Source organism: Prenolepis imparis, unplaced genomic scaffold (genome assembly GCF_030444845.1).
Source record: "Prenolepis imparis isolate NDT839.2.m4 unplaced genomic scaffold, iyPreImpa1.0 SCAF_9, whole genome shotgun sequence".
NCBI classification, from domain to species: Eukaryota; Metazoa; Arthropoda; class Insecta; order Hymenoptera; family Formicidae; genus Prenolepis; species Prenolepis imparis.
The window spans coordinates 2386716-2414128 of NW_028141167.1; the positions used below are offsets into that span (position 1 = coordinate 2386716).

The following is a 27413-nucleotide window of genomic DNA, read 5'->3' on the forward strand; positions in this document are numbered from 1 at the left end:
CTGACTGAAGCCTCGTGGTTCCGTTCGAGATACGAGCAACGAATATTCATTAATAGTCTCATTATTTGTCTACCTCCGCTTAAAATCAAATTACGTTAACAAACAATCGTACGAGTCGGCACATCTACGAGAAGTACGCTAACTTGGTTTCCCGACTCACGATGGGGCTCACTTGACCTCATTACTCGCTGTTTCGTGGCAATTTTCGACTTTGTTTCAAGTTTCATGATTGCGCACAGAGAGAGAGAGAGTTGCGGCGGAATTTCTTTACTTGGCAGCGCTTGCGGGATAATTATTAAAGATCCAGTAGTAGTTACTCATTATATACGCGTGCAAAGCCAAAATTGGCATCGTTATTTTTGTGATAATATTGAGAGAAAAACATTTCTCACATTTGTTTAGCGCAATTGTACATCAAGATAATGCTCTCACGACTATTTAGACCGAATATAACTAGATTATTATAAATTCTCTTTGCCAGAAGAATATTTTTATTTGGTTGTAAATGATTCTTTCGTAATTTTTCATGCTCGAAGTTTTTCATGAAATAACAACAATGAACCGTCATGATTTATTATCATCAAAAATAATTTTTAAAAATTAAAAATAAAAGTAGATAAAGAATTTTGATTAATCGATAAAATAAATAGAACTAAAATGTAAAACTAATTAATTAAAATTAGTATTTTAATATTTGTCTCTTAAAATTCATTTATCAATAACAATTCTTGTATATGGAAAAGTAGTGATGTAATAAATAATATATATATACAATATACACATATACATACGAGCGTGCGTTTAAATACACACATACACGCGCCGCATATAATAATAATTATTATTAACATATAAATCTATATATATTATTGTGTTTTTTATTTAAATACTCTTATAATTTTTCTATATAATTATGTTCTAAAATATATTTTTTAGACAGATTTATTATATTAATATGGCAGCAATATTGAAAGTGTTTATCAATTTTGCGGTCATAGGTGGCCTTCGGCTTTTTTCATATGAGATCAATATATTATATAACTGAGTTTTTGCAGCGTCAATGCACACGTACTTGAATTCAGGAAAAAAAACGATCAATATGCAGCATGTATTTCTTTGATATCGTGTCACGCGAAGCGATAAGAATATACATTATTTGCCTTGGTTAGATAAGCTAATGATACGTTGCATCATAGGTTTTGTCAATTAAAAATACAAACACGTGCAAATTGATAAAAAAATTATTAAGAAAAAAACTAAACTTAACTATCGCATAAATAATTAAAATGTTACATCTATTTTAATTATTATATTATACAGTTTTTTCTTAAGTATAGCTTGTAATCACAGTTTGTTTGTTGGTGATATTTATCAGAGTATCTTTTTTATCAAATAAATTTCTGAATAAAATTTATCACAGAAAAAGATTTAATTTCTCTTCCTTAAGATCTCTCTAAAAATGGCTGAAATATTAGAAGAACGAGATTTTAAGTAGTCAAAATTAATTTTTTTTATAAATTATAAGTAAGTATAATACTTTCTTGTGCGTGTTACATTTTTGATAAATTATTTGTTTTTTAGAAAAAACCCATTATTTGTTCTTTTTTTGCGATCAAACTTACATTAACAAACAATTGTACGAATGTACATTAACTTGACATCTTGACTTACGATCGGGCTCACTTGACCCAAAAAACCCGTCGTCGTGAGAATCAGTCACTCTCTCCAGGCCACTCGGACTGGTCTGAAAAAGTCGGACACACGTAACGTGTGAACGCCCATCATTATCCGCTATGTCGAGCTTTCGGCGAGAACGAGAGCAAGGAATTTGCAGATGGGGACATCCCTTGGTTAAGCGGTTAATCTCCGATTCCCTTTACTGACCCTGCCGGGTGTTTTTCCACCCTCGTCGCAGTCGCCGTCGCTCTTCTTTTATCCCTCGCACTTAAACGCGCGCGCGCGCGTGAGAAAAGCGAGAAATCGCCGCCACGATGAATCTGCGTGCGATGCGAAATACTCAGCTGCTATGACGATGACGAGGAAGAGGACGAGGACGAGGACGACGACGACGACGACGACGAGGATGGTGGTGGCGGCGATGGCGGTGGCGGTGGTCGGCGGTCATCATCGCGCGCAGCCGATCGATGGCCCAGTGCCGCTTCGCGCGCGCACCCCACGTCCTTGCTCCCCTCGTTCATCCCCTTCCATTCCCACTCTAACGATCTGCCGTCACCCTGCGTCTTGCACCTCGGCAGCTAGCAAGCCCGTTTCCCTCCTTCCTTCGTTCTTCATCCCAACCACCTATGCTCTCTTCTACTCCATCTTGCGTCCTATGCATTCCTTCGTGTGCCTATATCCTCTACTTCTAGAACCCCTTCTTGATATTGCGTCTTTTACCCTCTTTTCGTTGACTTTTCTTCCGAGAGAAATTTCTGATCGTGTCTCTGTTTTACGCATTTAAATTTGCTCTTTGTCTCGATTGCATCTGACAATGAGATTTTTATTTTGATTTTAATCATGTTGCGTGTCTTATAAATGTTTTTTTATAATAATATCTTCTTGTCTTTGTATCGGTATTAGTTATAAGAGAATATTTTTCCTTCTAACTTGTGTGTCTGTCGTTTCATCTTGTGATCTCTCTATGTCGCTTGGAATCGCAAGTGCTTCTTTTAACATTTAAAGAGGCTCGTTTCTTGGCTCGGAAGTCGTACTTAAGAGTCAAGAGCCGTTCTTTGACTTTTCGCAACAAATAAAGGTAGACGTTTTCCACCGTGTATATGAGCATCCTTCTTTCTCATTTTATTTTCTACATGTTTTCTGATTCCTTCTCTGATTCACGGAACGAGCTCGTATAAGATCGTTAAAGAACTGCTATTCACCTCAATTTTTCCATCTAGAAATAAAGGTAGGCTTTCCTCCATCTCTACATCAATTTCATTTTTTCTCCATGATAAATCTTGCACTATTATTTACTATTTCAGCAATCCCCTCTCTTCTCTCTTCCTCATTCAATATTCCTTCCCTTCTTCTTCATCGTAAACTTCCCAGCTTCTTCATCTTTCATTTTTCTCCTTTTCTTTCTTCTCTCTTCCTCCTGTTCTCTCTACGCAATAAATGTCTGTCACGTAATGCTCGCCATCGCCATCACCACCGCTGATCTAATCGTAGTCGTGATAGAGTGCTTTTTAGACCGGCTCTTTGCAAACTTAATAATATAAAGCGCCGTCTCTCCTCCGCGGCCACGGTTTGACCGCTGTAGATCTTTTACCCCCTGGTTCGTCTTCTCCTCGTGATTGCACCGGTTGGTTATTCCTCTTGTTTTCCTAATCTTTTCACCCTTCTACCTTTCCTCCCTTTCTCTCTCCTTCTCATTGCAACATCTCTATGTTTTGGCTCTATCTTGCTTTTTTTTTCATCTCTTTAGTAATTTTTTTTATTTCTTTCCCTCTCATTGCAGTTCTTTTATGCCTTTACTTTAAAATCTCCTTCCCTTGTCCTTCTTTTCTTTTATCTTCTTCCACTTGCGTTTCTCTTTTTCTCTCTCGCTAATTTCGACGTTTGCCTGCCTCTCTATTTCACTTACCCTTCTCTCTTTCTCTTTCCCTTCGACTTTCCCACCCCTCTTTTCCTTCGACTTTCCCACCCCTTATCGACATCATCCCCTACTTCCACCCCTTCTCCCTACCACGGTAGAACGGCAGTCGGCAGAGCGGACGCAGTTTGAACACGCCAGCTTGCGGATCACGAAGGATCTGTCCGTCCGCCGCTTCCACCCTCGCAGACGATTCCTCTTCTCGTTCCTTTGAGCGCCTCTCTTCTTCTTCTTCTTCTTCTTCTCTCTCTTTCTCTTTCTCTTTCTTTCTCTAATTTTCCTTCTCCTTTTTTCACTCTCTCTCTTTCCTTGCACTTGTCTCTCTCCTTCGGTTGTTCGTGCGCCAGTTTATTCCGTGCGACGTTTGCCCCGTGCCGCATCGAGCACCGCTTGATCTACTCTCCAAGTGGATACGGCGCGTCACTGATCAGACGAACAATACCGTCGTCGTGCTCATCCTTCGACAGTTACACAATCGCACACAGCACGTCGTAGCGGGATGGCCCTTCGACAGATCAGGAAGTCGTGGCCACGTACCGGTTGATAGGAGGTTAGTCTACATATATATAAATATTCGTTTTCAGCGAGCGCAGGTGACTTTTCTCAGGATGAATTTTTGTGCTGAAAAAAGATGAGAGTCCCCGGAATAGCCCTTGTGCTCCGAAATCCATTGATAGCAATGGACAGTACACGCATACGACACACCCAAGCCACGAAACGTGCACCTTCGAGCGTGCCTAGGGCAACGGCGGGCCTTGCTTCGGAAGCCGCGCGTTCGACGCTGCTAGATCAATAACATGCCGCGAGGAAAACTCGTTCGCGCGGAAGCTTCTCGGTCGGCCAGGAGTTCACGTCGCGCCGCGGTCTCGTTTGCGTCTCTAAAGCGATTCGAGTTCGGAATAATTCATCGTCGCATCGAAACGTGTCAGTGACGTGCGGAGAGGTGTCGGATCATCGTCGTGTCGTGGTGAAGATAGCCTTTGGTAAATTAACCAATTAAAAATTCCTCGCTAATTAATAGTTTTTAGTTTATATGACAATTAATCGCTAGTGAGCATGTAATATAATGGATAAACTATTATTAATTAATTCATGTTACTTGATAATAATCTTTAGTCAATGATTTACTAACTCTATGCTAATTAAAGATAATCTTCGGAAAGAGAGAGAGAGAGAGAGAGAGAGAGAGAGAGGCGAGAGATATAAATGCTAAAATTGATAATCTAATTAATTTACGCCAGTTTGCGTTAGTTATGAATTTGTGACCCTCTAACTGATTAACTATTTTACGATTCATTAACAAATCAACCATAGTTGTTAGTTTTTCTGAAGCTTCAGTGAGCCAATTTCGAACGAGGCGAACTGGATGAGGAAGTCGTATTCCGCATCAGCGAGTTAGGAAGGACGCACGTAGCGGTGGTGTGTCATAGTAAATCGAGGCGGCTATCGATTTTTTTACGTATGTGCCTCGTCGGCTTGAATGTCGAGGATGAACGGAAACGTTGCGGTAGATATCGACATCCGATGAACGCAAAAGCCGATCGAATAACGAGATTATGTTCCAATGTAAAATAAAAAAAAATTGCGTTTCTATGACAGATAATGTGTAGTGCATCAAATAAGTTGCACTTGCAATCGCAACTTAATCGGAAGTTGAATAATGTGATTTAGCTAGTGTGCCAAAAATTAAACTAATGTATTACATTTGAATTTTTACACAAACACAAATTGCATTTTATTATGGAAATTTTTATTTCCAAATTAAATGCAAATACAGAATTTTTGCAAAAATTAATTTTATTGTGAGGTATCTCCTTCCCCAATTATTTTTCACTATTTTATTTATCAAATAATGTTTGACAATCACTATTTTATGATTTTTTTAGTTGTAAAATATTTTAATTTAATAAAAAACTAGTTTTTTAATATTTAATATATAGGTGCCTGAAATTTTTGTTATAGAAGCGCGATAATAAATATAAAAATAAGCATTTTTTTCACAAAGATAAAAAACATTAAAATAGACTTTACTTTTTTAAAATATTAATATATTTTTAATTTATTTTCCGAAAGAGTTTGTCTCTATTGAGTATATTAAATAATTATAAATGACTAAACTCTAAACTTAAATAACTTGGTTAAATCGATTTCAGATTCGGCAAATAATCCATTACTAAAATTGACTATTTTATGAATTCTGATTCTGATTTTTATGTACAAATTTGATAACTATATTGTGGAAAATGTGGAACTATGCAAATATATAAAAATCTTAACGTTATTATTTAAATATTGAGTAGTATAGTTCTACATCAAGCGGAACAGAAATAACACTGTTAAAAAAAAAAAAAAAAAAAAAACCGATTAGTCTCATTCCGATGTTCGAAAAAAGTCATTTTTTGTTGAACAGTGTAATCAGATCAAGATTTTTAATTATGAGCAATAAATTACTTTTTTCTGTCAGTATCTTTTATCTGCCATTAAATCGAAAATGATAGCTTTATATATTTTTTTTGCAATACACACACACATACGAAAATGAAAATGAGATGTGTATGGTTCTTTTGTTGCAAAGTAAAAAATCGTAAAATATTCTTCGAGACGGAATGAGATTTTTCTGCGTCGTATTTTTTTATTTCGTGAATGGTGCACTATCACCATTCACGCTATTCACAAAATGACTTATCGACCATGTCAGATATATAATACGGTCATATTTCAAAGTATAGGAAAAAAAAACAAAAATAAATTGTACTTCTGCAACGTTCGAAATCCCGATTTATGATTAAAATACTTTGCTAAAATACTATTATAGTTAATAGCGACTTATTGTTAGCAAGATATACAAGAAATTCCGAAGCTGTGTATTCAGTTATAAACTATTTGATGAATTTGAAATATGGTTTTTTTGCAGAGTGTCTGAGTTATTATGCGCAACTTTTTAATATTTAGCAATTGCGTCAAAATTTAAATTCCAAACAAAGTTTTTATTAAAGTTACTAAAATAGTATATTTATTTCATGCATTAAACTGATTTTTATAAAATGGCTCGATATTTCTTCGCAGTTATTATAAAAAAAATAATAAAATATTGTATAATTGTCGTGTCATAAAAAAATATCGTATTATTTTAACACTATGACATTATATAAAATGTTATTATTGTATTATGTTTTCGCGTAAATAATAGACTGCGAAATATTTTGATTTAATAAAAGACTAATTCTTAAATATATAAAAATATAAACATAAAATTTTTTGTATTAAATAAAAATAGGTTAATATACGAATTGCTGCAGATACACACATACGAATACATGCGTGCACGCAAGAGCAAATTAAAATGTTGAATTGTATATAAATAATGCGAAAAAATCTAGTCAGTCAATGAATTTTTGCATTTTGGAATTCATTGAAACATCAACTGTACGCAATGCAATATGAAATATAAGTGAATATATATATATAGACTAACAAAAATCAATATATTCTTTCGCACGGTTCGATAAAGGTAGTACTCCATAACGTACCGGTTTAATCTTGATAAAAAGCGCGACCTCGTAAAGGATAAAAATAATATCGCAGGTTTTACGGCCGGGTCTAACTTTAACCTTCCTACTCTGTGTGTCCTAACTACAATTAATGTAGAATCCGGCTATATAAAAAGGGATAGGAAGAGGTTGTCATCCTGGAAATAATCGTTCTGTCATATATTTTCGCGTGCTTAAAATAATAAATCTTCCCTTCCTATTATATTCTTACTTTCGCGTCTTTGTTACAAATATCGCGTTTCTATTATGAAAGAATTTATATATGTTTTTTTTAAATAAATTTATACAGACAAAAATACGCTGCAAAGATGCGACAAGTGAAATATTTGTTCATCTACTGGGTTGTCATGGAAATGGGATTGATGGAGGAGACGCGTGCTACGATAATAAGTGAATCAATGAACGCCATATTTAATAAGCGCAGATAAAGGAGCATATCAATATCGAGCTGAAAGCATTGGCACATGCCTGCAAATTCGATTGACACGGCATTTCCAATCACTGATCGAAGAGCCGACTCTATCGAAAATGGTAACAAAATTTCTGATGAAAACGACGTTTATAAAAAGTTACTATAAGCATCAGAATGATAGCTACATTTAGCACTGTAGAGAGTGTTTGTTTGCTATGATAGGGCTAAGATAATTTTTTCATCAAACTTATTTCACTATTAAATTAATATTTTCGTTTCTTTTTTTGAGATTTTTTAAATTGAATATTTTTGAAGTAAAGAAAATTTTGATCTATAATTTGTAAGAGAGAAATAATTCGCATATTTTAATAAAATCCTGAGTTTTTAAATTCTATACTGAAAAGTGTTAAAGTACTTCACTCTGATTTATAGATTTTTAATTGAAAATTTAATTTCTAAAATTTTTTTTCTACAAAATCTGCTCCAATATATTTTTCTTTCAAAGAAACCATTATTAAAATTAATGTTAAATATTTCTGACATGTATTTTCACTTTGAAAAATGCAAATTTCTCTTTTCAGAAAATAAAAAGTTTGATAAAATTTACTCGTTTAATTTTCTTATATTTAAATGTAGCAATTACTGTCAGTTCTTATTTAGTTGCTTTAATATTACTGATTTACTGATTTATTTCAAAAGTTGATGGAATGTGAAAAATTGTGCATTGTTGATGCGTTGATAATTAACAAAATTGAAGAATAGCTTATTGATATTCTATAAGTACGGCAGAAATTTCGCCCATGAATCTCCATACTGATTAACAGAATTCAGAAGAATTTTTATTTGCGTCAATTTTATCAAATTTTTAAGTTTTAAGAGAGAAGAAATGTAAATTTTCCTATCGAGAAATATATTAGAATAAAAGTGTATATTTTGAGAATCGTTGAAAACTTGAACCGACTTTAACTTTAATAACAAATGATAAATTTAGAGCGGTTTTAGCTACAAATTTAAGTTTATTGTTAGACCTAAACTATAATATCAATTTTTTTTTCTTTACAATGCACAGCTATAAAAAATATTTTAATCACAAATAAAAATTGTTTATAAGTATTTGATTGCAAGATGGTATAGATATTTCGTAATATAAGATTTTGAGCTATAGCTCGTTCAATTCTAATCTAAATCCAGCTTTAAATCCGTAAATGAAAAATGTGTATCAATGGTGCGCAGCTAATTATCAAAACCGAACGTTACTACATATATATATAACGTTACACACACATACACATATAGACAGCATTGGTTATCGATCTCTTCGCATATAAGTTTGGTGGAAATTTCGCGTCGTGTCTGCGGCGCAATCGTGCCCCGGATCCTTTTCTTTCTTCTCCTCTTTTCCATAGTGCCATTTCGAAACTTTTCCCCGTGGGACGCGATTACGTGATCCAATAAGCTAATCGCCCGTACCGGTACCTATGCCGTTGTTCGGCCGCGTTGCGCTTACATGCGGGATTAGTATCTTAACTTGATAAACTTCGTTGTGTTACGTAATCCGCTTCCGACCATTTTCGCCCTTAACCCGCAACGTCGATCCGCTTATATTTTTTTTTCTTTTTCGTCCATTTTTATCGCTATTGAATGTTATTTATGAGCGCTTATCAATGTTTGAACTAAGATATTTATTAGGTGATAATATTATAAATATCTACCCTCACACATTTGCAAAGAGTATACAGAAAATAGGCGAAAAAATAAATATATGTATGCAGTATATTATTCTCTGATAAAATTTAAGCTGAATTTTTATCAACGAAAAAAATACGAAGCAGTAAACGTTCGATTATTTTAATTTCCCCATGATGATATAGTTTCCGAATTTTCCTGTATTATTATTTAATATTGGAGAAACTGAACGCTGTAATCGATGAGACAGACTTACTACCTCTAATAATAAACCGCTTATATAACTGAACAGATTGGCAAACGAGCTCAATGACTTAACCTTTGTAATGAGTGAAAAAAAGATGCCCATCATTCGATTAAATATAATGAAGAGATAAAAGAAATAGTTAAAATACATTAATTGTAATCGACTTCACTATAATTGTTTCATAGGACTAGACTGTGTAATCGTATAAAAAATAAATATAGCTGCTGTAATTTTTTAATTTCAATTATAGAGTATATAGAGAAACAATTTGGTATAAAATTGACGCAATTGTTAATAAGTTTTTAATTGTAAAAAAAGCTATTTCGCTCATTAAGCTTCTCCTATGAGGAAGCCAAAATTAAAAAACTATTTTGCTCATTTTTTAAAATCTCATTCAGTTGTTAAAATTATATAATGCGCAATTAAATCCTTCTTATTTTATTTCGTTTCAATTTGTTTTATCTATTAATATATATTATTTTGGATATTATGTAATACATTATGTAATTATATATAATACACATTATTTGTTTTTTTTATTAAAATATACTTTTTCTATTATACATATTAATGTAATTTTTATTTAATTAATTTGTTCCGTTTAATCAACCTAATGATTCTAATGTAAGAATTTTGATATTGTTAGTTTAATTATAATTATCAATCGAATTCATTGATTACACAATTATTGTCTGTAATATTAATTGATTAAATAAGAAATATTTTACAAAATACAAAAGGTTCCGTGTTTCTTATAGCGTAACGCTACGGCTCTTGCCGGATTATTTCGACCGTTAAATATATATATAGTATATACTATATACAATATATCGGTTATATTATTATTCTGTAAATTCCTTTACATCAGACAATTCTTGGCATTACTAAATATTCATCGTGTGTGCATAGACAAACGTACCGGGAGCGTATCTGATAACAGTTACACGCTGTTCCACATAGACAATCCGCTTTTACATCTCGAACCAGCAGTATACTTCACTTTCTCGGCCCAGAAATCACGCGCGCGCTTTGTATCAACGTTACAACGACGGAAACATTTGCATTTCTGGGTTAGACATTAACACGCCCGTATATACGTGCCTTTGTACGCGAAATGAACGTGTATATTGTTACAATGAGTAACGATCATATGAGAGAGTCGCCGATCATGTACCGGTTCATATTATGCCATTTGAAAATTAAACCAGGAATCATGATTTATCATGAATTACGTTAATTATGTCAAGAAGTGGTATGTTATTGTAATTTATACATTATAAAAATACTTTATTTTGTTTCTTTTTTTGCTGTTTTTTTTTTCATCTACCTCTTTCGCGATGACTGAGATTGACAAATCTGTTATTAATTTTTCGATAATAATTTTGACTAATTTTCTTAAACCGTAAGACTTTCTTGAGATTATTTTAAGAGAAAAAGAGTGTAAGCTCTTGAGATATTTACTGAATATTTTACTAGATAAGAGAAAAGATTCAATATATTACAAGAAAACATATTCTTCTGAATACTGTTATAGGTATACAATAAATAATATAATTTTTCTTTTTCTACTTACGTGACTGTCCGATATTCGCAGAAATCTGCTAGGACGATTACAGCAAAGTAGAATTGTAGAATATAATTGGATAATGAGAAGATCTTGAAGCCGGAGAACAATCTATAAAAAAAAGAAAACAGTAATATTAGTATCAACAATTATTTTTTGTTTATATATTTAATAAATAAATATTTAATATAAAATAATCCGTTAAAAAGTTGTATCAATGGTTACTTAAAGAAATTTTTCTAAAGATTAATTTCTCAAGAAATATATTTATGTACAAATTTAATAAATCTGACAAATTTTTAGTAATTGTTCGCACATCAACAGGCATCGCAGATTAAGAAAATCTTGGTGTAGCTCTTATAGCATGAAAAAAATTCTTCCAAAAGTCTCTCTTCAAAAATTTTTCAGATTGTTTCCGTGATATTTTCTAATTTCTTCTAATTTTCCAAACCCATAGCAACTCTATTCGTTCGTTAACACAGTGCCATATATCCGTGATATGCACACGTGCGTGGACACGCGCGCAAAATAAATCAGATATGTTGCTTGTATAACAGATAAAGGAAACCAGAAGGACGGCCGGAAACAATCGATATATTTGCACTGTGACGGCCACGCGTGTCTTTCTTCCGTTCCAGTTCGTTTTCTACATTCGCGTTGAGAACGCGCAGCGTTGCAAACGTGGAAATCGATTGTCGCGTCCGGAAAAATTCCAGACGAGAGGAAGAGAGAAAACGCATGCACATGCACATGCATCCCAGCCAGTATATCTTTCTCTTTTCTGATCGAATCCGATCGCAGGTGCACTTTCATGTCGGAAAGTGAGCTCTCTTTCTCTCTTCCCGTATGTGAAGAGCTTACTTCGCTCCGATTTCGCCAGCCGGAAGCTCCTTATCGACGGCTTCTGCGCGGTTAAGTCCCCATGGCATATAGTTGTCGCAAGTCGAGTTTCCTTTCCGAGCTAAATAACAGTAGAGCTCGACACGCTGACCGATACGTAAAATGTGACGCACTGTGTATTACGTTCTACCGAGAAAATGTAACCGCCGAAAATCGTTTGCGAATTTGTGCAAATTATACGAGTGTATTATAAATAGTATGAAAATTGCTTTAAAAATTGATTAAAATTTTTGCAGAAATTATTGCAAAGATATTTGACGAGTGTGAATTTGACACAATGGAAAATAAGCGACAGCAAAGTGGGTTCAAATTAATATAGTGTGAATTTGACACAATGGAAAATAAGCGACAGTAAAGTGGGTTCAAATTAATATAGATAAGTTAGATAAGTGTTTTTTCCTTAGATATCACATATTTCGAATAGATCAATTTTTTATAATGGTAAAAAATTGATAACAAATAATAATAATAATAATTAATAATAAATAATAAATAATAATTAATAGTGATGTCACGTTACATTAATAACAAGAAATCAATATATGTTTTTATATCTTATTTTTCAATTTTTATATAAGGGAATAAGAACCGTGTGATTATTGTTCTTTTTTTATAAAATTATTCTTGAAATTAATTTAAAAAAAGAAACAAATACAAGAAGTTTCAATTATTTGAAATCGGGTCAAGTCGTGCACGATGAAGCAATTCGTTCGCCAATTTCATTAGTCAAATTAATTCTTCATCGGATGCAAGCGATGAACATTTCTCCATTAATGGAGCTTGTGATAAACCATCTGTTTTTCGTAGCACGTGTCTGCATGCGTCAGCTCATTTACCTGCCCGAAAACGTTATGCCATTAAGAAGGATGTACCGGCAATTTTATCTATCTTGAAATCATCTTGTTCGCAATTAAATCTATCCATCGACGCAATTACACTAACGCGTAATGACGCAATGCGTAGTAGCGTTGAGACGATAAATTAAAATCTATTAATTAGTCAACCTAAAATTTGCATCGGTCATTTCGATTTTATCGATTAGTTTCTATTCGCATTATAATTGTTAATTATAATTTATTTTTAAAAACACGTTGTGTATAACCGTCATTTGAATTTTAAGATGCTATGAATAGAATCAAGACTTATAAAAAAGAATCAAGACTTATAAAAAAGAAAAATTTCAATATATGCTAATTGGAAAATAATTATTTCATATAGGAATATATATTCTACTAAAATAAACGTTTAAAATGTGAAACTGTATATTTCTCTCTCTCTCTCTCTCTCTCTCTCTCGCTATTTATCTATCTATCTATTATATCTCTACCTTCCTATTTTTATTGCGAGTAAAGCTTGGAGAAGAGAAACAAAAATACAATTTTATATATTTCCTTTAATTCCAGTTTGACATTAATTGAACAGACTTTATTTAAAGCTTACTAAAAGTTAATATTGAAATATGCCGGCATATATTTTCGATTGATTCGGAACCATTATAAAAGTTCGCAGAATTTATGTGGAACATGACTTGTTCTGCGATATATTTACAAATTATATTGCATTTGAAAACATTGCGCATTTTCACACATTAATATAGCTGATATTAACTTTAAGACTTATCTCTCGCTGAAACGCAATTTAAATCTAATATGACATATATCATGCACACGCGAGAGAGGGTAGAGAGAGAATGCGCTCGCGTGTGTATGTGCGTGTGTGGGCGAAATACTGTGTACTACATGCACGCATCAAAGAGCCAGTGCAATTATCGATGGACTTGTATCGCGCGTACGAAGAGGTTAAATGCAATTAAGCTTTACCACTCGTAGCCCATGATCCGTTCTGCGCGAAATTGGAGAGTATTATGATGTCAGTAAATACGGGAACGGATTTACCCTACTGAAAAGCTCAATAAATTCGTCCGATACGATCTATAAGCAAAAGATGCTCGGTACACAGTCGTTAAATTATCGTATGTACAATTCTATTCAACAAGATAATGCATTTTTTAATAAAATGCAAATGAAAATTAATAAACAATTATTATAGAGAGTATAATAAATTATATAACACTTATTCCTTTCTCTTTCTATAATATTTTTAATATTCGTAAATATTTTAGTAATAATCTTCAATATGTGTTTGTTGTAAACACTAAAGATATAAACACTAAAGATTATTAAAAGATTTTATTAAAATATTTAAGATATATCTTTTAATTTATAAATAATTAATTTAACGTATCATAATAATATAATTTCTTCAATTATAATTCCTCTTTATATAATCGCAATGGAAATAATACACAAATAATATTAGTTCATCCCATTCTCAGTCATTCTAAATTGTATATTCATAAATCTTTAGATCACTGAATATTCAGATCTCTGGCGCTTTAAATTTCCAGATTATACATTTTAAATCCTATAGTCGCATAAAATTCGTATATCTCTTTTACACAAACCTTTAGTCTTTGTATGCACCGCCATAAATTCTCGTAAAAGAGTCGATTCGAGTCTGCCTGAAGTAATCCGGCAGCATTTTAAGAGAAGCGAGAGGGGACTTTTCAAACGATCAATTATAATTAAGGTAGAATCATTCGCCAGCACAAAGTACCCCGTAAGCCGATAAATTCAGCTGTCTCCCTCTTCGATAGGTTGCAAGGATTAAATTCCTGCGGGAATGCGTGACCGATTTTTCCGCTGTCACTTTTGTCGAACCGGGCTGTGAACGCGCTTCAACGGCGAAAAAATTTATTCTTAGGCTCTTGGTTCAGTACCTTAATTGGTAAATGGAATTAAGGATCTTCAAAGGCTTTCGCGTCTAAGGCTTTCGGAGCTTTCGGGAGCAGTAAAAGCTCACACGATCTCGAAAGCTAGCGAATTGCAAATAGCTATTTCTCGCGTGACGGCGCAACGGAATTAGGATAAACAATTTTCTTCGCTTTTGCGTACAACGGTCTGCAATTACGCGAGCAGCAGCTTGCATAGAATTGCACCTTTGTGCGAAAAGTCGACTGGAAATTGCGTGCAGATACCCCGTCGCTACGTCTAACACGCAAGTTCTGTGCTTATGTTAGACATAATAGACGTAATAATCGCAATGGTTAGTTCAGCGGTGACCCTAATTTGCCTTATACTTAATTAGAAATTCATAATTTAATAATTAAATTCGCTGTGCGTTTAACGAAATAATCCGATTTTGTATAAGAGAAAAGGAATTATAGCGGTTTTACTTTCTAATATAAAATATATTAATCTTCAACTGCATTATATATGTATATAGGCTGCAGTTTAACGCAATTAACTATTGAAGTAAATTAACTTTATTGATGTCATACTACTGGCTGTAATTTCATTTTTTATTATTGATTATATTCAGCTAAATAGAAAAAATGCTGTTTAAAATTTCTCCCCTTTTTAATTATTAAAATTAAATATTAAAAACTGAAAAAATGTTTTGTGCGAAGAAGGTTTTAAAATTCAAAGATGTCTTTTTTTACAGCCACGTTTTATGCAATTTTAATTTAAATAAAATATAATATATATAAATCAGAGCAGAAAGGGCACGTAAAAATGACAATTTCATGTTACATTTTTTCCTAGAATATTTAAGATTAATTATAGTGATCTAATAATTGTTAATAGAATTGCGGCTGTTTACGTCTTTTTCACAGTGTGTATGTGTTCTTTCCCCCCCCCCCCCCAGCACAGTCTAATTAATATGACATGTATCTTTCTCATTATTATATTCATTATCTTATAATGTTATCTTTATCGCATATGCAAATTTATTTTTAATGCAATAAAATACCGTTCTCTTTCTCTCAGTTTAAAAGAGCGCGTGATCAACACTACCGAAAGCAGAGCACGACGGCTCCGTGATCACGTGAAGCGGCTGGGCCTCCTGTAACGGGGGGGTTCGAGGACCGCGTGCGCACCCCCTTAGAGCGTTCCTTCTTAGACGATGATAGACCCAAGCTCGTCCGAGGAGGAGAGCGAGGAGGATCAGAGCACTCATCATGGCGGCGGCGGTGGTGGCGGTCGTGCCGGCAGCGGCAGCTCTCACGGCTCCCGTCGTCATCCCAGTAGCATCGGCAGCGGTCCAGGTTCCGGTAGCGTTGGTTCGCTCGCCTCGGGCCTCACCGCCTCGCCCGGGGGCCCGAACCACGTGGGCCCACCCAGCACCGCTGGTGCTCATGGATCCGGAAGTCGCGCCGCCGCTGGTCCGCAAGACACCGCAGGGCCCGGCTTGGACGTGCCTAATCTCTCCAGTGCCAGGAACTCCCTGTCGCCATCGATGAGCGCTGCTCAAGATGCAGCTAATTATGCTCAGAGACCTACCAGTCCGTCTCCCTCGGTCGCCAGCGAGAAAACAGAAGCGGAGTTGCAAGTACGCGCGCAGATTCACTCAAAGAAAATTTCCTTCTACTTCCGTTTCTTCTATTATAAAGAAGTTTCTATTTACCGCAATTTTTTTTTTAGTTAAAGAAAAAAGATATTTATAGTGAAAATATACAATCAGAAAATATAATATATGAGAGAATTTATATAGAAGAGAAATCACCATGATATATTAACATTGAAAACAGTGATAAAAACTATTAAACTGCAATTATTGCCAATGACTGAAATTATAAGAAACTTTTTCTTTGGCCCAATTTCTTTCACGAGGAGAAATTGGATGATAATTTTTCTAACAATACAGCATCGTTCCCTGTCAATACGAATTTTCTCATTTTCCTTAGGATAAGCAAGAAAGGGAAGAAGAGGAAAGGAAAACTCGGATACAGCTTTACGTCTTCATATCTAGATGCATCGCTTATCCGTTCAATGCCAAGCAACCGATGGATATGACACGAAGGCAGATGAAAGTGACGAAGCAACAATTGGAAACCATATGTTCTCGTTTTCAGGTAAACAGTTCAATAATTTCTTGTCGAAGAAAGAAATTAATTAATTTTTCTATCAAATATAAAAATAAGTATACAAATATAAAAATAATATAAAAATGTAGAATAAAGCATTGTGTAAAAAAATCTGTTAAGAAGAGAAAGATACTATATCTGTACAGTACATTATTATTGTCGACAATCTATTTATGTCTTATTTGAACAAGAATATTGCTTAAATCATACTCGCATTACGTATTCAACATTTTATAAAGTAAGAGAAACCTTTCGTGGCGAATGGCCGTTTATCGAAGCCTTATGCAGAGTCTTATAGGTATCTATCGTGTAACCTTCACCTTCGTTGCTCTTAGATATATCGAAGCTGTACGATCGCATTAAATTATTGGCCGTTGTAAATATAGATTGTCTCCTTTATATCGACGCAATCGTGTCTCACATCTTATATCGTGTTGAGTGATGTACATATATTAATTCTCTTTTTGCATTTATCGTTACGCAAAAAAATCAGATTTTTATAACAACATTTACGTATTTCTTACATGTAAGAATATAATTATAGCACGTAAGACAAGACTATATTACGTATGGAAATTGATCTACTCAGGAAATATGAGCCTGTAAAATACTAAATATCATCAATCAAAGAATCCATATGATTTAGAATTATATTAATATTGCAGCTCGACAAGAGAGCAGTTTTACAATTTCAAAGAAAAATGTTACACATTATACGGGGATATGTAATCGTTTAAAACACGTCCGTGTGAATTACAGAGTTTTTTGAAGGGTGAAACGCAGATCATGGCCGACGAGGCGTTCCACAACGCCATACAGAATTACTGCGACGTGTTCCTCAAGTCGGATCGAGTAGTGCGAATGGTGCAGAGCGGCGCATGCTCCCAGCTCGACTTCCGCGAGGTGTTCAAGAAGAACATTGAGAAGCGTGTTCGGAGCCTCCCGGAAATCGACGGATTGAGCAAAGAGACTGTGCTTACGTCCTGGTTGGCCAAATTTGATTGCATTTTGAAAGGTACTGGTGACGAGGACACCAAACGGCCTTCCAGGATGCAACAGCAGTCTTTGAACTCGGAGCTGATATTATCAAAGGAGCAGCTGTACGACATGTTTCAGCAGATTCTCGGCATCAAGAAGTTCGAGCACCAGCTTCTGTTCAACGCCCTCCTGTTGGACTCAGCCGACGAACAGGCTGCCGCCATCAGGAGGGAGCTGGACGGTCGCGTACAGAAGGTCAACGAGATGGAGAAGGTATCGTGACGGTTGCTTTTTCTTCTTTTTATTTTTGCTTTTATTTTACTTTAATGCCGTTTCATTTGGACATGGATACGTTCTTTCTATCTGTTCTTATTGTCCACCGATCGCTTCTGCTCGTTCCTGAACACCGACCGTTCCTTCTCTATCCTTAGAACCGCAAGCTCATGCCCAGGTTCCTTCTGAAAGAGATGGAGTCGCTCTACATCGAGGAGCTCAAGTCGTCTATCAACCTGCTAATGGCTAATTTGGAGTCGTTACCGGTCTCCAAGGGTTCGATAGACAGCAAATATGGGCTGCAGAAGCTGAAGCGCTACAACCATCGTGGTGAGCGCTCCCGCTGCCGCGGTCAGGGCTCCCTCGCTAAACTGGAGGGCGACTCCGCCGATTCCGATCCCCAGCTGACGAAAATGGACGTCGGCCTGACCTTCCAGCTGGAAGTAGTCGTAATGGAGGTCAAGGGCCTCAAAAGCCTAGCACCCAATAGAATAGTTTATTGCACCATGGAGGTGGAGGGCGGCGAGAAGCTGCAGACCGATCAAGCTGAGGCCTCTAAGCCTATGTGAGTAAAGATAAAGAGAGAGTCGATCATGAAGATCGAGACTCTGATCGCAATAACCAGGGAGGGTCAGGACCGATCGCATCATTCTCGTCCACGGGTCCTATTTATAGGTGGGATACTCAAGGTGACTTCACCACGATGCACCCGCTGCCAGTGGTCAAGGTCAGACTATACACGGAGAATCCGGCGATGTTGGCGCTCGAAGATAAGGAGCTGGGCAAGGTGATCCTGCGACCCACTCCATTGTCTTGCAAGGTGCCCGAATGGCATCGTATGACCGTGCCCAAGAACTGCGCCGATCAGGATCTAAGGATGAAGATCGCCTGTCGCATGGACAAGCCGCTCAACATGAAGCACTGCGGCTACTTGTACGCGATGGGCAAGTCCGTATGGAAAAAGTGGAAGAAGCGGTACTTTGTGTTGGTCCAGGTCTCGCAGTACACATTTGCGATGTGCTCGTACAAAGAAAAAAAAAGCGAGCCGTCGGAAATGATGCAGCTCGATGGCTATACAGTGGACTATATCGAGGCCGTTTCTGCTAATCTCATGGTCGGCATGGATTTAGAGGGCGGAAGGTAAATTTTCCTCCCCCGCAGAGAGAGAGCGAGAAATACCTAAAACCCCGCCGTAGCAGCATGCTCGTAGTCGCGCAGAATCGTAAAATTGCAAATTGATATAGTTTGTCGTTAGTTTATCAGACACGTTAATTATAATTATTCATGGTATTAAATTTTTATTGAGATATTTTTTATCATTAGTGGTAGAAATTTAATTAAATTCTTTTTATTTTTATGAGATCACACATTATTAAACATTTTTTTATCAAATCAGCAGTGCTTCATAAAATATAATTTTACGTGATATAATTATATATATTTTACGCGATTAGAATATGATTTTATAGTGAAAAGTAGAAAATTACAAGAGAGAGAATAGAGCTTTATTAGTACACCTCGTTAAGCGCTTAATTTTTTTTCATACAGAATTGTAAGATTGCAAAATGCAAATTTTGTTTGTCGTGTTAACTAAGACACATTATTAAATTTTTATTGAGATAATTTTTATAATTAATGTATAGTAGAAATATAATTGAATTGATTTTATTATTGTAAGGTCACGCTATAAATATTTTTTGCAATTCAGCAGCTCTTTAAACAATTTTAATTTTAATTGGTTTTGCAGTAAAAAGTAGAGACAAAAGCGAATATAGAGCTTTATTAGTAGCTGTATTAATTACAGCTCGTTAAGCGTTTAATTTTTTTGTATTGATATTTTCTAATTTGATCGAGCAAGATATTTCGCAGCTAGCTGACAAAGATCGTGCGTCAGGCTCCGGTCGCACATTCGCACAATTCGCAATTACGAGTTGCGTATATCCGACAGGTACTTTTTCAACGCCGTGCGCGAAGGCGACAATATAGTGTATGCCTCGGATGACGAAAACGAATGTCATTTATGGGTAATGGCGATGTATCGGGCGACCGGTCAGTCGCACAAGCCCACCCCGCCGGTCTCTGTAGCCGACAAGAACTCCACCATCAGCAAGATTCAGGGCGACGCCGATCGTGCGAAGAAGCACGGCATGGAGGACTATATCAGCGCCGACCCTTGCAAGTTCGACCACCACGCCCTATTCAAGTATCTGCAAAACTTGATCCTGGATTACAGATTGAACGATCCCTACTGCTCACTCGGCTGGTTTTCGCCCGGTCAAGTTTTTGTGATAGACGAGTATTGCGCCAGGTAATGAAGCTCGTATTTGTCAATTCTCAGTTACTCCGTCCGTTTGCAGTATTTGCAGACGTTTGTAGATATTGTTCAAATAGAGACTGTTGTATATTTTGTAATCAAACACACAGCAGTTTATAAATTTAAAACCACGTCTAGAAAATCACATACAAATATCATCACACACACACACACGAAATTGAAATATAAAACTCTTTTTCATGAGATTTTTCTTATGCGATATCAATTTGAGAGTTTGTTTTCTGATAATAGATACGGCGCACGTGGGTGCTTTCGGCATCTCTGCTATCTTTACGATCTGTTGGACAAAATCGATCGTGGGATTATGATAGATCCAACATTGATACACTATAGCTTTGCCTTTTGTGCCACTCATGTCTATGGTAATACCACGTCGGCCGATGGCGTGGGCTCGATCACTCATGAAGAGAAAGATAAGTTTCAGGAAATCAAAGAACGACTGAGACAGATTCTTGAGAAGCAAATCACCAACTTTAGGTAAAACAAGTTTAATATTGTTTCCATGTTGTGTATGAAAATGCAAAAAATAATTATTTTGAGAAGATTATTTATCGAACAATCCATTGTTACGAGTATTTTCATTGCAACAACTCTATTATCACAATATGCACAGTATGTATATTAATTTCTTTTCTCAATAAACCTATGCAAATTATTATAGAAACTAGTGCAATAAAAATTATAGAAAAATAATTGTTTTGGAAAAGAAAGAATAATTTAGTTAAAAAATTAATTTTTGTACAATATAAATTAATATAAATTATAAAATTATTATAAAATTATATAAATAACATATCATAAAGAAATGCTTTAGACTTTAGAGCTTAAATAATAACAGATGTAAATAATTATTTATATAATTAATGTAAGCAGTGTTGTGCTTAGATGATTTTAAAATTAGCTAGATAAAGGATGAGATCAAAATATGTAAATTCATCTTAGATAAGATAAAGATGATTTTATTTTAAATATATATAGATAAAAGATAAAATTATATGACGATTCATCTAGATAACTTCCAGATAATATTATTTTTAAAATCGCTTATGTAAACAGTTAAAAAATGTAATGTAAAATAAAAAAATGAAAATTGTAGATATAAAAATATATTTATAGTTTTATTTATAAATTTTTATCGTTTACTGCTCAAGTTCTATTACTTAAAATATTTTCATGTGCTATGAAACTCTAAACCAAATTATCTGAATATTATATGTTAGATAATTTAGTAAAGATAACACTTTTTTTTATCTAAGATGCAGATATAGATAATACATTTTTTTATTATCTATATAAAGATAAGATAACGCCAAAATTTCATCTAGATGATCATCTATATAACTTTATTTAGATAACAGCAAACACTGAATGTAAGTAATTGAGAAAAGAAATTAATGTACATACTGTGCATATTGTGATAATAGAGTTGTTGCAATGAAAATACTCGTAAAAATGGATTGTTCGATAAATAATCTTCTCAGAATAATTTTTTTCTCAAAGATTAATTCATGAATTGTATGATCTTTCTGGCAACAGGTACAGTTTTCCATTCGGGCGTCCGGATGGTGCACTGAAAGCGACTTTATCTCTGTTGGAACGTGTTCTCATGAAAGATAGCGTGACGCCTGTACCACAAGAAGAAGTAAAAGCGCTGATAAAAAATTGCCTGGAAACGGCAGCCCTAGTAAATTACACGAAATTGTCCGCCGAGGCGAAGATCGAAGACGATCTGAGCGGCGAGGTGTGCGTGCCTCCCAACAAGAAGCTGGAGGATCTCATACACCTCGCCGAGCTGTGCGTGGACCTGCTGCAGCAAAATGAAGAACATTATTCGGAGGTATTAGTTGGGTTTTTAGAACTGAGTGTCCATTCGCGGGGCTCTCGAGAGAGAGGGTCAGCATGCCTTGAAACACGGACTTGGTAAGGGTCCGCCACCTCCTCAGAAGACAAAAGCGCGCCTCCGCCGTCCATTTCTTTTCGTCGTAGACTTCGATCGCGTAGATAGTCACGTAGAAAGCTTCTGGTATCATCGCGAAAGTTGCTTTCGCTTAGAATAATTGCCGAATCGTAGACGTCGTAAACATGTCCTTTTGTAATCGAGAGATGTTTACTTTCTTGCGGAAGGACAAAAGAGCAACACTTTGTCTTAATTTTTTTATATTGTTACGTTTTCTAATTTGTCACATACCATATGTATATACATCACCAAACATATCACAAAACAATGTAGGGTAGATGTATCAGAAAAAGATAACATATCTAAGTTTATCTTGGTCTTAGTTTATTCTCTTGTGTGTCTAAAATAATAAAATTACTTTTTTAAAATAATTAATTATTTGCAATTTTTTATTTTGTAATTTTGATTAATATTCTTACTTTAATATTAAAAATATATTACAAAAATAATACTTAACATAGAAATTAAATTACTTACTGATGCATCTATTCTAGTCTACTCTACACGTTGCTGCGTTTAATTTGAATTTAGTTTTATCTTCACTTCTCATTAGATACCTTCCGCAAACGAAGTAAGTCTCATCGATATTCAATCGCGATATCCTCGACGTCTCGTTCAAATCGATAATCACGAAATTTAGAGCTGCAACAAACGCTTGTCGCTTAGCGTCACGAGTTTTACGATCGTTCTCACGCACATTATGAAGTAGAAGTAGTGTCTTCTGGGTACTCGAGGGTCTCGTGCTCAGGGTGGCGTCCCCATCACCCCGAGCTGGAGGAAATATGCCCACCGTATATGTGCAACGTATAATATTTTCACGATCCGCTCCTACTACACTGTACCGCAGGCATTCGCCTGGTTTAGCGATCTTATGGTGGAGCACGCCGAGATCTTCTGGTCGCTATTTGCCGTCGACATGGATAAAGTCCTCGCGGAGCAACCGCCCGACACGTGGGACAGTTTTCCGCTGTTCCAGATAATGAACGATTATCTCAGGACCGACGGTAAGTTTAGATCTTTATTTAAAACTCGTTCTATGACATTTTTATTATTTTACTATCTTTTCCGATTTCTTAGATATTAGAAATCCCCTCTGTTTTAAGTCTTAGATAATCTAAAGATTCTAGATAATGGCGAAATTTAATTTGCACGTAGACAATTTGAAGAATGGAAGATTTCACCAGCATCTACGCGATACGTTCGCACCATTAGTAGTGCGCTACGTTGATCTGATGGAGACGTCGATCGCTCAATCGATTCATAAAGGTTTCGAGAAGGAGAGATGGGAAATAAAAGGGAACGGTTGCGCCACTTCGGAGGATCTCTTCTGGAAACTGGACGCGTTGCAGTCGTTTATCGGTGGACTGCATTGGCCCGATCAGGAATTTAGGCAACATCTCGAACAGAGATTGAAACTGATGGCTTGCGATATGGTGGAGTCGTGCATACAGAGGACCGACGCGGCCTTCCAGCAGTGGCTGAAGAAAGGCGTGACCTTCATTTCGACCGATTACATCATACCGTCGGAAATGTGCGCTATGGTGAACGTTATTTTGGATGCCAAGAATCAGAGTTTTAAGCTTTGTACTGTCGATGGTGTTGATGTGGTAAGTTCACGGTTGTTGATTCTCGAGAAAGAATCGGTCAAATACGATATCATATTTTATTATTAATATATCGCAGTTTTAATACAACGGTCGCGACAAAATTTATAATGTGTAAAAATAGAGTATTTTTACACTAAAAAAATATATAATATATATATTTATATATGATAAAATAAGAAATTTGTTAAAATAATATTTTTTTACTATTACTAGAACAACACAAGCGCTCGCTACGCTTCCGCCATTCCTCGGTTTTGTCTAAAAAAGCATGATACTTTAAAAAGTTAGTTTAAACTTGATTAATATTTTTTATAATTAGCAAATTAACGCTTTAATCAGCTGATTTCTGTCAAAAAATATTAATAAAGCATTAATTTGCTAATTAAATTTAAAAATAATAATAGGTTATAAAAATTAAAATAGTAACATGTTGTAATATGTTATAATGTCTTATCTGCGATTAATATTTTTTGATAGAAATCAGCTGATAACTGTCACAAATATTAATCGAGTTTAAAGAATTATAACATATTATTATTTTAATTTTTATAATATATTCTTATTTTAAAAATTAATTAGCAAATTAACTCTTTAATCAGCTGATTTCTGTCAAAAAATATTAATAAAGCGTTAATTTGCTCCTAATCTAGTCCGCGGGGATATAGTGTCGACTTTTAACATTTTAAGACGAGCCAAAAATTCATCGCTTATATATTTCGATACTACATTGTTTGCAGAATATTTTGATACCAAGCAGACACCAGCGTACAAATTCTTTTATTTAATATACATAATATAAGAATGCGCCGCATATAGAGTCCGCGGCGACATAGGCCCATATTCTAGATCTTCTTTTATCGATAAAAGAAGATCCAGTATATGCATAGTGTCGACATTTAATATATTAAGACGAGCCAAAAATCCATCGAAATATACAAGCGATGAATTTTTGGATAGTCTTTAAATATTAAAAATCGACACTGGGTCGCCACGGACACTATGCGGCGCATACTTATAATATGAATATAAAATAAAAGAATTTGTACGCTCAGTGTCTGCTTGGTACCAAAATATTTTGCAAACAATGTATTATCGAAATATATAAGCGATGAATTTTTGGCTCGCCTTAAAATATTAAAAGGATGCGTGGATGCGTACAGACGCGCGAATCTAATAAAAGCGCCAGATATTTTGATCGAAAGATTATTGTAGAAAATTCATTTTTTTTGTTCTCTGTTAAAAATTTAAATAATGAATTTTTATGCATTGCATAATTAATCCACAGATTTTTATGAATGCATTGCAAACAATGCATAAAAAATATATGTATTAATTAATTATGCAATGCGTAAAAAAATTTAGTATTTAAACTTTTAACAGAAAGTGCGAACAAAAAAATAAATTTTTCTACAAGAATCTTTTGATAATCGAGATAATCACAACATCGAGACTAATTACGATTTTATTGACGAAAAGATTTATTAATAGTTTTTGATAGAAATTAGCTACTTTAAATTCGATTAATATTTTTGACAGTTATCAGCTGATTTTTGTCAAAAAATATTAATCGAGGATAAAGTATTATAACATATTATTTAAAACATATTACTATTTAATTTTTATAACATATTATTACTTTGAAATTTAATTAGCAACTTAACGCTTTAGTAATATTTTTTTACAGAAATCAGCTGATTAAAACATCAATTTGCTAATTAAATTTTTAAATAATAATATGTTATAAAAATTAAAATAATAATATGTTTTAAATAATATGTTATAGTACTTTAAACTCGATTAATATTTTCTGACAGTTATCAGCTGATTCTGTCAAAAAATATTATTTTTTTAGAAATATGATTCTTTTTAATATAAAACTGAAGAATGGCGTGCGCGTAGCGCGCGCTTGTGTTGTTCTAGTTTGCTTTTCTAAAAAAGGCTTGCAAAGTCGATTCTCGCAAGTATTGTTACCGCTTTTTTGCGATGCTGATTAGCTGTCTCGATTCGCGTTGTGCGTTATATTTGTAGCATCGAAAGGCTGTCATTGCGAGGGTTAACAGTTTGACAGTTTGTTCAAAATAAAATAAAATAAAATAAAATAATAATATGTTTTAAATAATATATTATAATACTTTAAACTCGATTAATAATTTTGACAATTATCAGCTGATTTCTATCAAAAACATTAATCAAATTTACAGTATTATAACATATTACTTACAACATATTACTATTTCAATTTTTATAACATATTATTATTTTAAAATTGAATAAACAAATTAACGCTTTAATATTTTTTACAGAAATCAGCTGATTAAAGCGTTAATTTGCTAATTAAATTTTAAAATAATATGTAAAAAATATTAAAATAGTAATATGTTTATAAATTATATATTATAATACCTTAAAATAGTAATATCCGTGATTAATATTTTTTGACAGAAATCAGCTGATAATTATCAAAAATATTAATCGAGTTTAAAGTATTATATCATATTTAAAACATATTATTTTATTTAATTTTATTTTAAATAAACTGTCAAACTACTAACTCTCGCGATGACAGCCTTTCGATGCTACGAATATAACGCACAATGCGAATCGAGACAGTCAATAAGCATCGCGGAAAAGATTGCAACAATACTTGCGAGAATGGATTTAACATGCCTTTTTTAAAAAGTATATACTTTCTAGTAATACTACTCACTAGTAATACTTTCAACTCGATTGAAATAAAAAATTTCTCACTCACCGATACGTGCAATAGCAGAGTAGTAGTACACAGCACACATTGATCTGAAAACAAAATATTCAAATTATGTATATAAGTACACGTGTGTGTGTGTGTGTGTGTGTGTATGTGTGTGTACAGGGTGTTTTGAAAGTCTGGAAACAGTCGAATATCTCAGTTTAGAAAAAAATTTTAAGTATTTTGCATACCCCACAGTTGCCCCGCTGTCGCCCGATGCCTCCCCGGGCCTCCTCCTCCTCTCTTGGTCCATGGTAGCACTTACGACACTCGCGAAAACACAAATAATTACGATCGCCCGACACTTTACACGGCACTCCCGACGCGACGCGTAAATCGCACGTGTATTTCGCGTACATTGCGCAATGAGAAAAACGATGCGAAAACTACAATCGCACGAATCAACGTCCGTTCGACACTGGAGAATCTCGCAGTTAAACTCGCGCGCAGCTTATCAGCAATGCTGCCTGTAACAAATAAAATAAAATAAAATATTACTATTTTAATTTTTATAACATATTATTATTTTAAAATTTAATTAGCAAATTTTCGCTTTATTAATATTTGTTTACAGAAATCAGCTGATTAAAGCGTTAATTTGCTAAATAATTTTTAAAATAATATGTTATAAAAAT

General features: G+C 34.5%; 1 protein-coding gene and 1 long non-coding RNA gene across 4 annotated transcripts in view; one reads left to right on the top strand and one right to left on the bottom strand.

Annotated features, from left to right (window-relative positions):
• The first annotated feature begins 3695 nt into the window (after positions 1-3695).
• Cadps (calcium-dependent secretion activator 1) overlaps positions 3696-27413 on the top strand; it is a 32457-nt gene continuing 8739 nt past the window's right edge. Inside the window, exons 1-11 of one of the 3 annotated variants that reach the window (XM_083046734.1) lie at positions 3696-4142; positions 15783-16344; positions 16700-16867; positions 17639-18130; positions 18289-18695; positions 18806-19270; positions 20079-20438; positions 20697-20942; positions 22002-22302; positions 23270-23426; positions 23578-24029. In XM_083046734.1, coding sequence (XP_082902860.1) covers positions 15919-16344; positions 16700-16867; positions 17639-18130; positions 18289-18695; positions 18806-19270; positions 20079-20438; positions 20697-20942; positions 22002-22302; positions 23270-23426; positions 23578-24029 — 3474 coding nt within the window. In that variant the 5' untranslated portion in view covers positions 3696-4142; positions 15783-15918. Of the gene's footprint in view, positions 4143-4425; positions 4576-11736; positions 12309-15782; positions 16345-16699; positions 16868-17638; positions 18131-18288; positions 18696-18805; positions 19271-20078; positions 20439-20696; positions 20943-22001; positions 22303-23269; positions 23427-23577; positions 24030-27413 lie in introns of those variants that run through there. The other 2 variants (XM_083046735.1, XM_083046736.1) reach the window with 2 other exon arrangements.
• On the bottom strand, positions 10840-27363 carry LOC145941002 (uncharacterized). The gene is made up of 3 exons (XR_014426110.1): positions 26970-27363; positions 26782-26825; positions 10840-11163 (listed from the first exon to the last, which is right to left on the bottom strand). It is a non-coding gene; the product is annotated as an uncharacterized LOC145941002 (long non-coding RNA).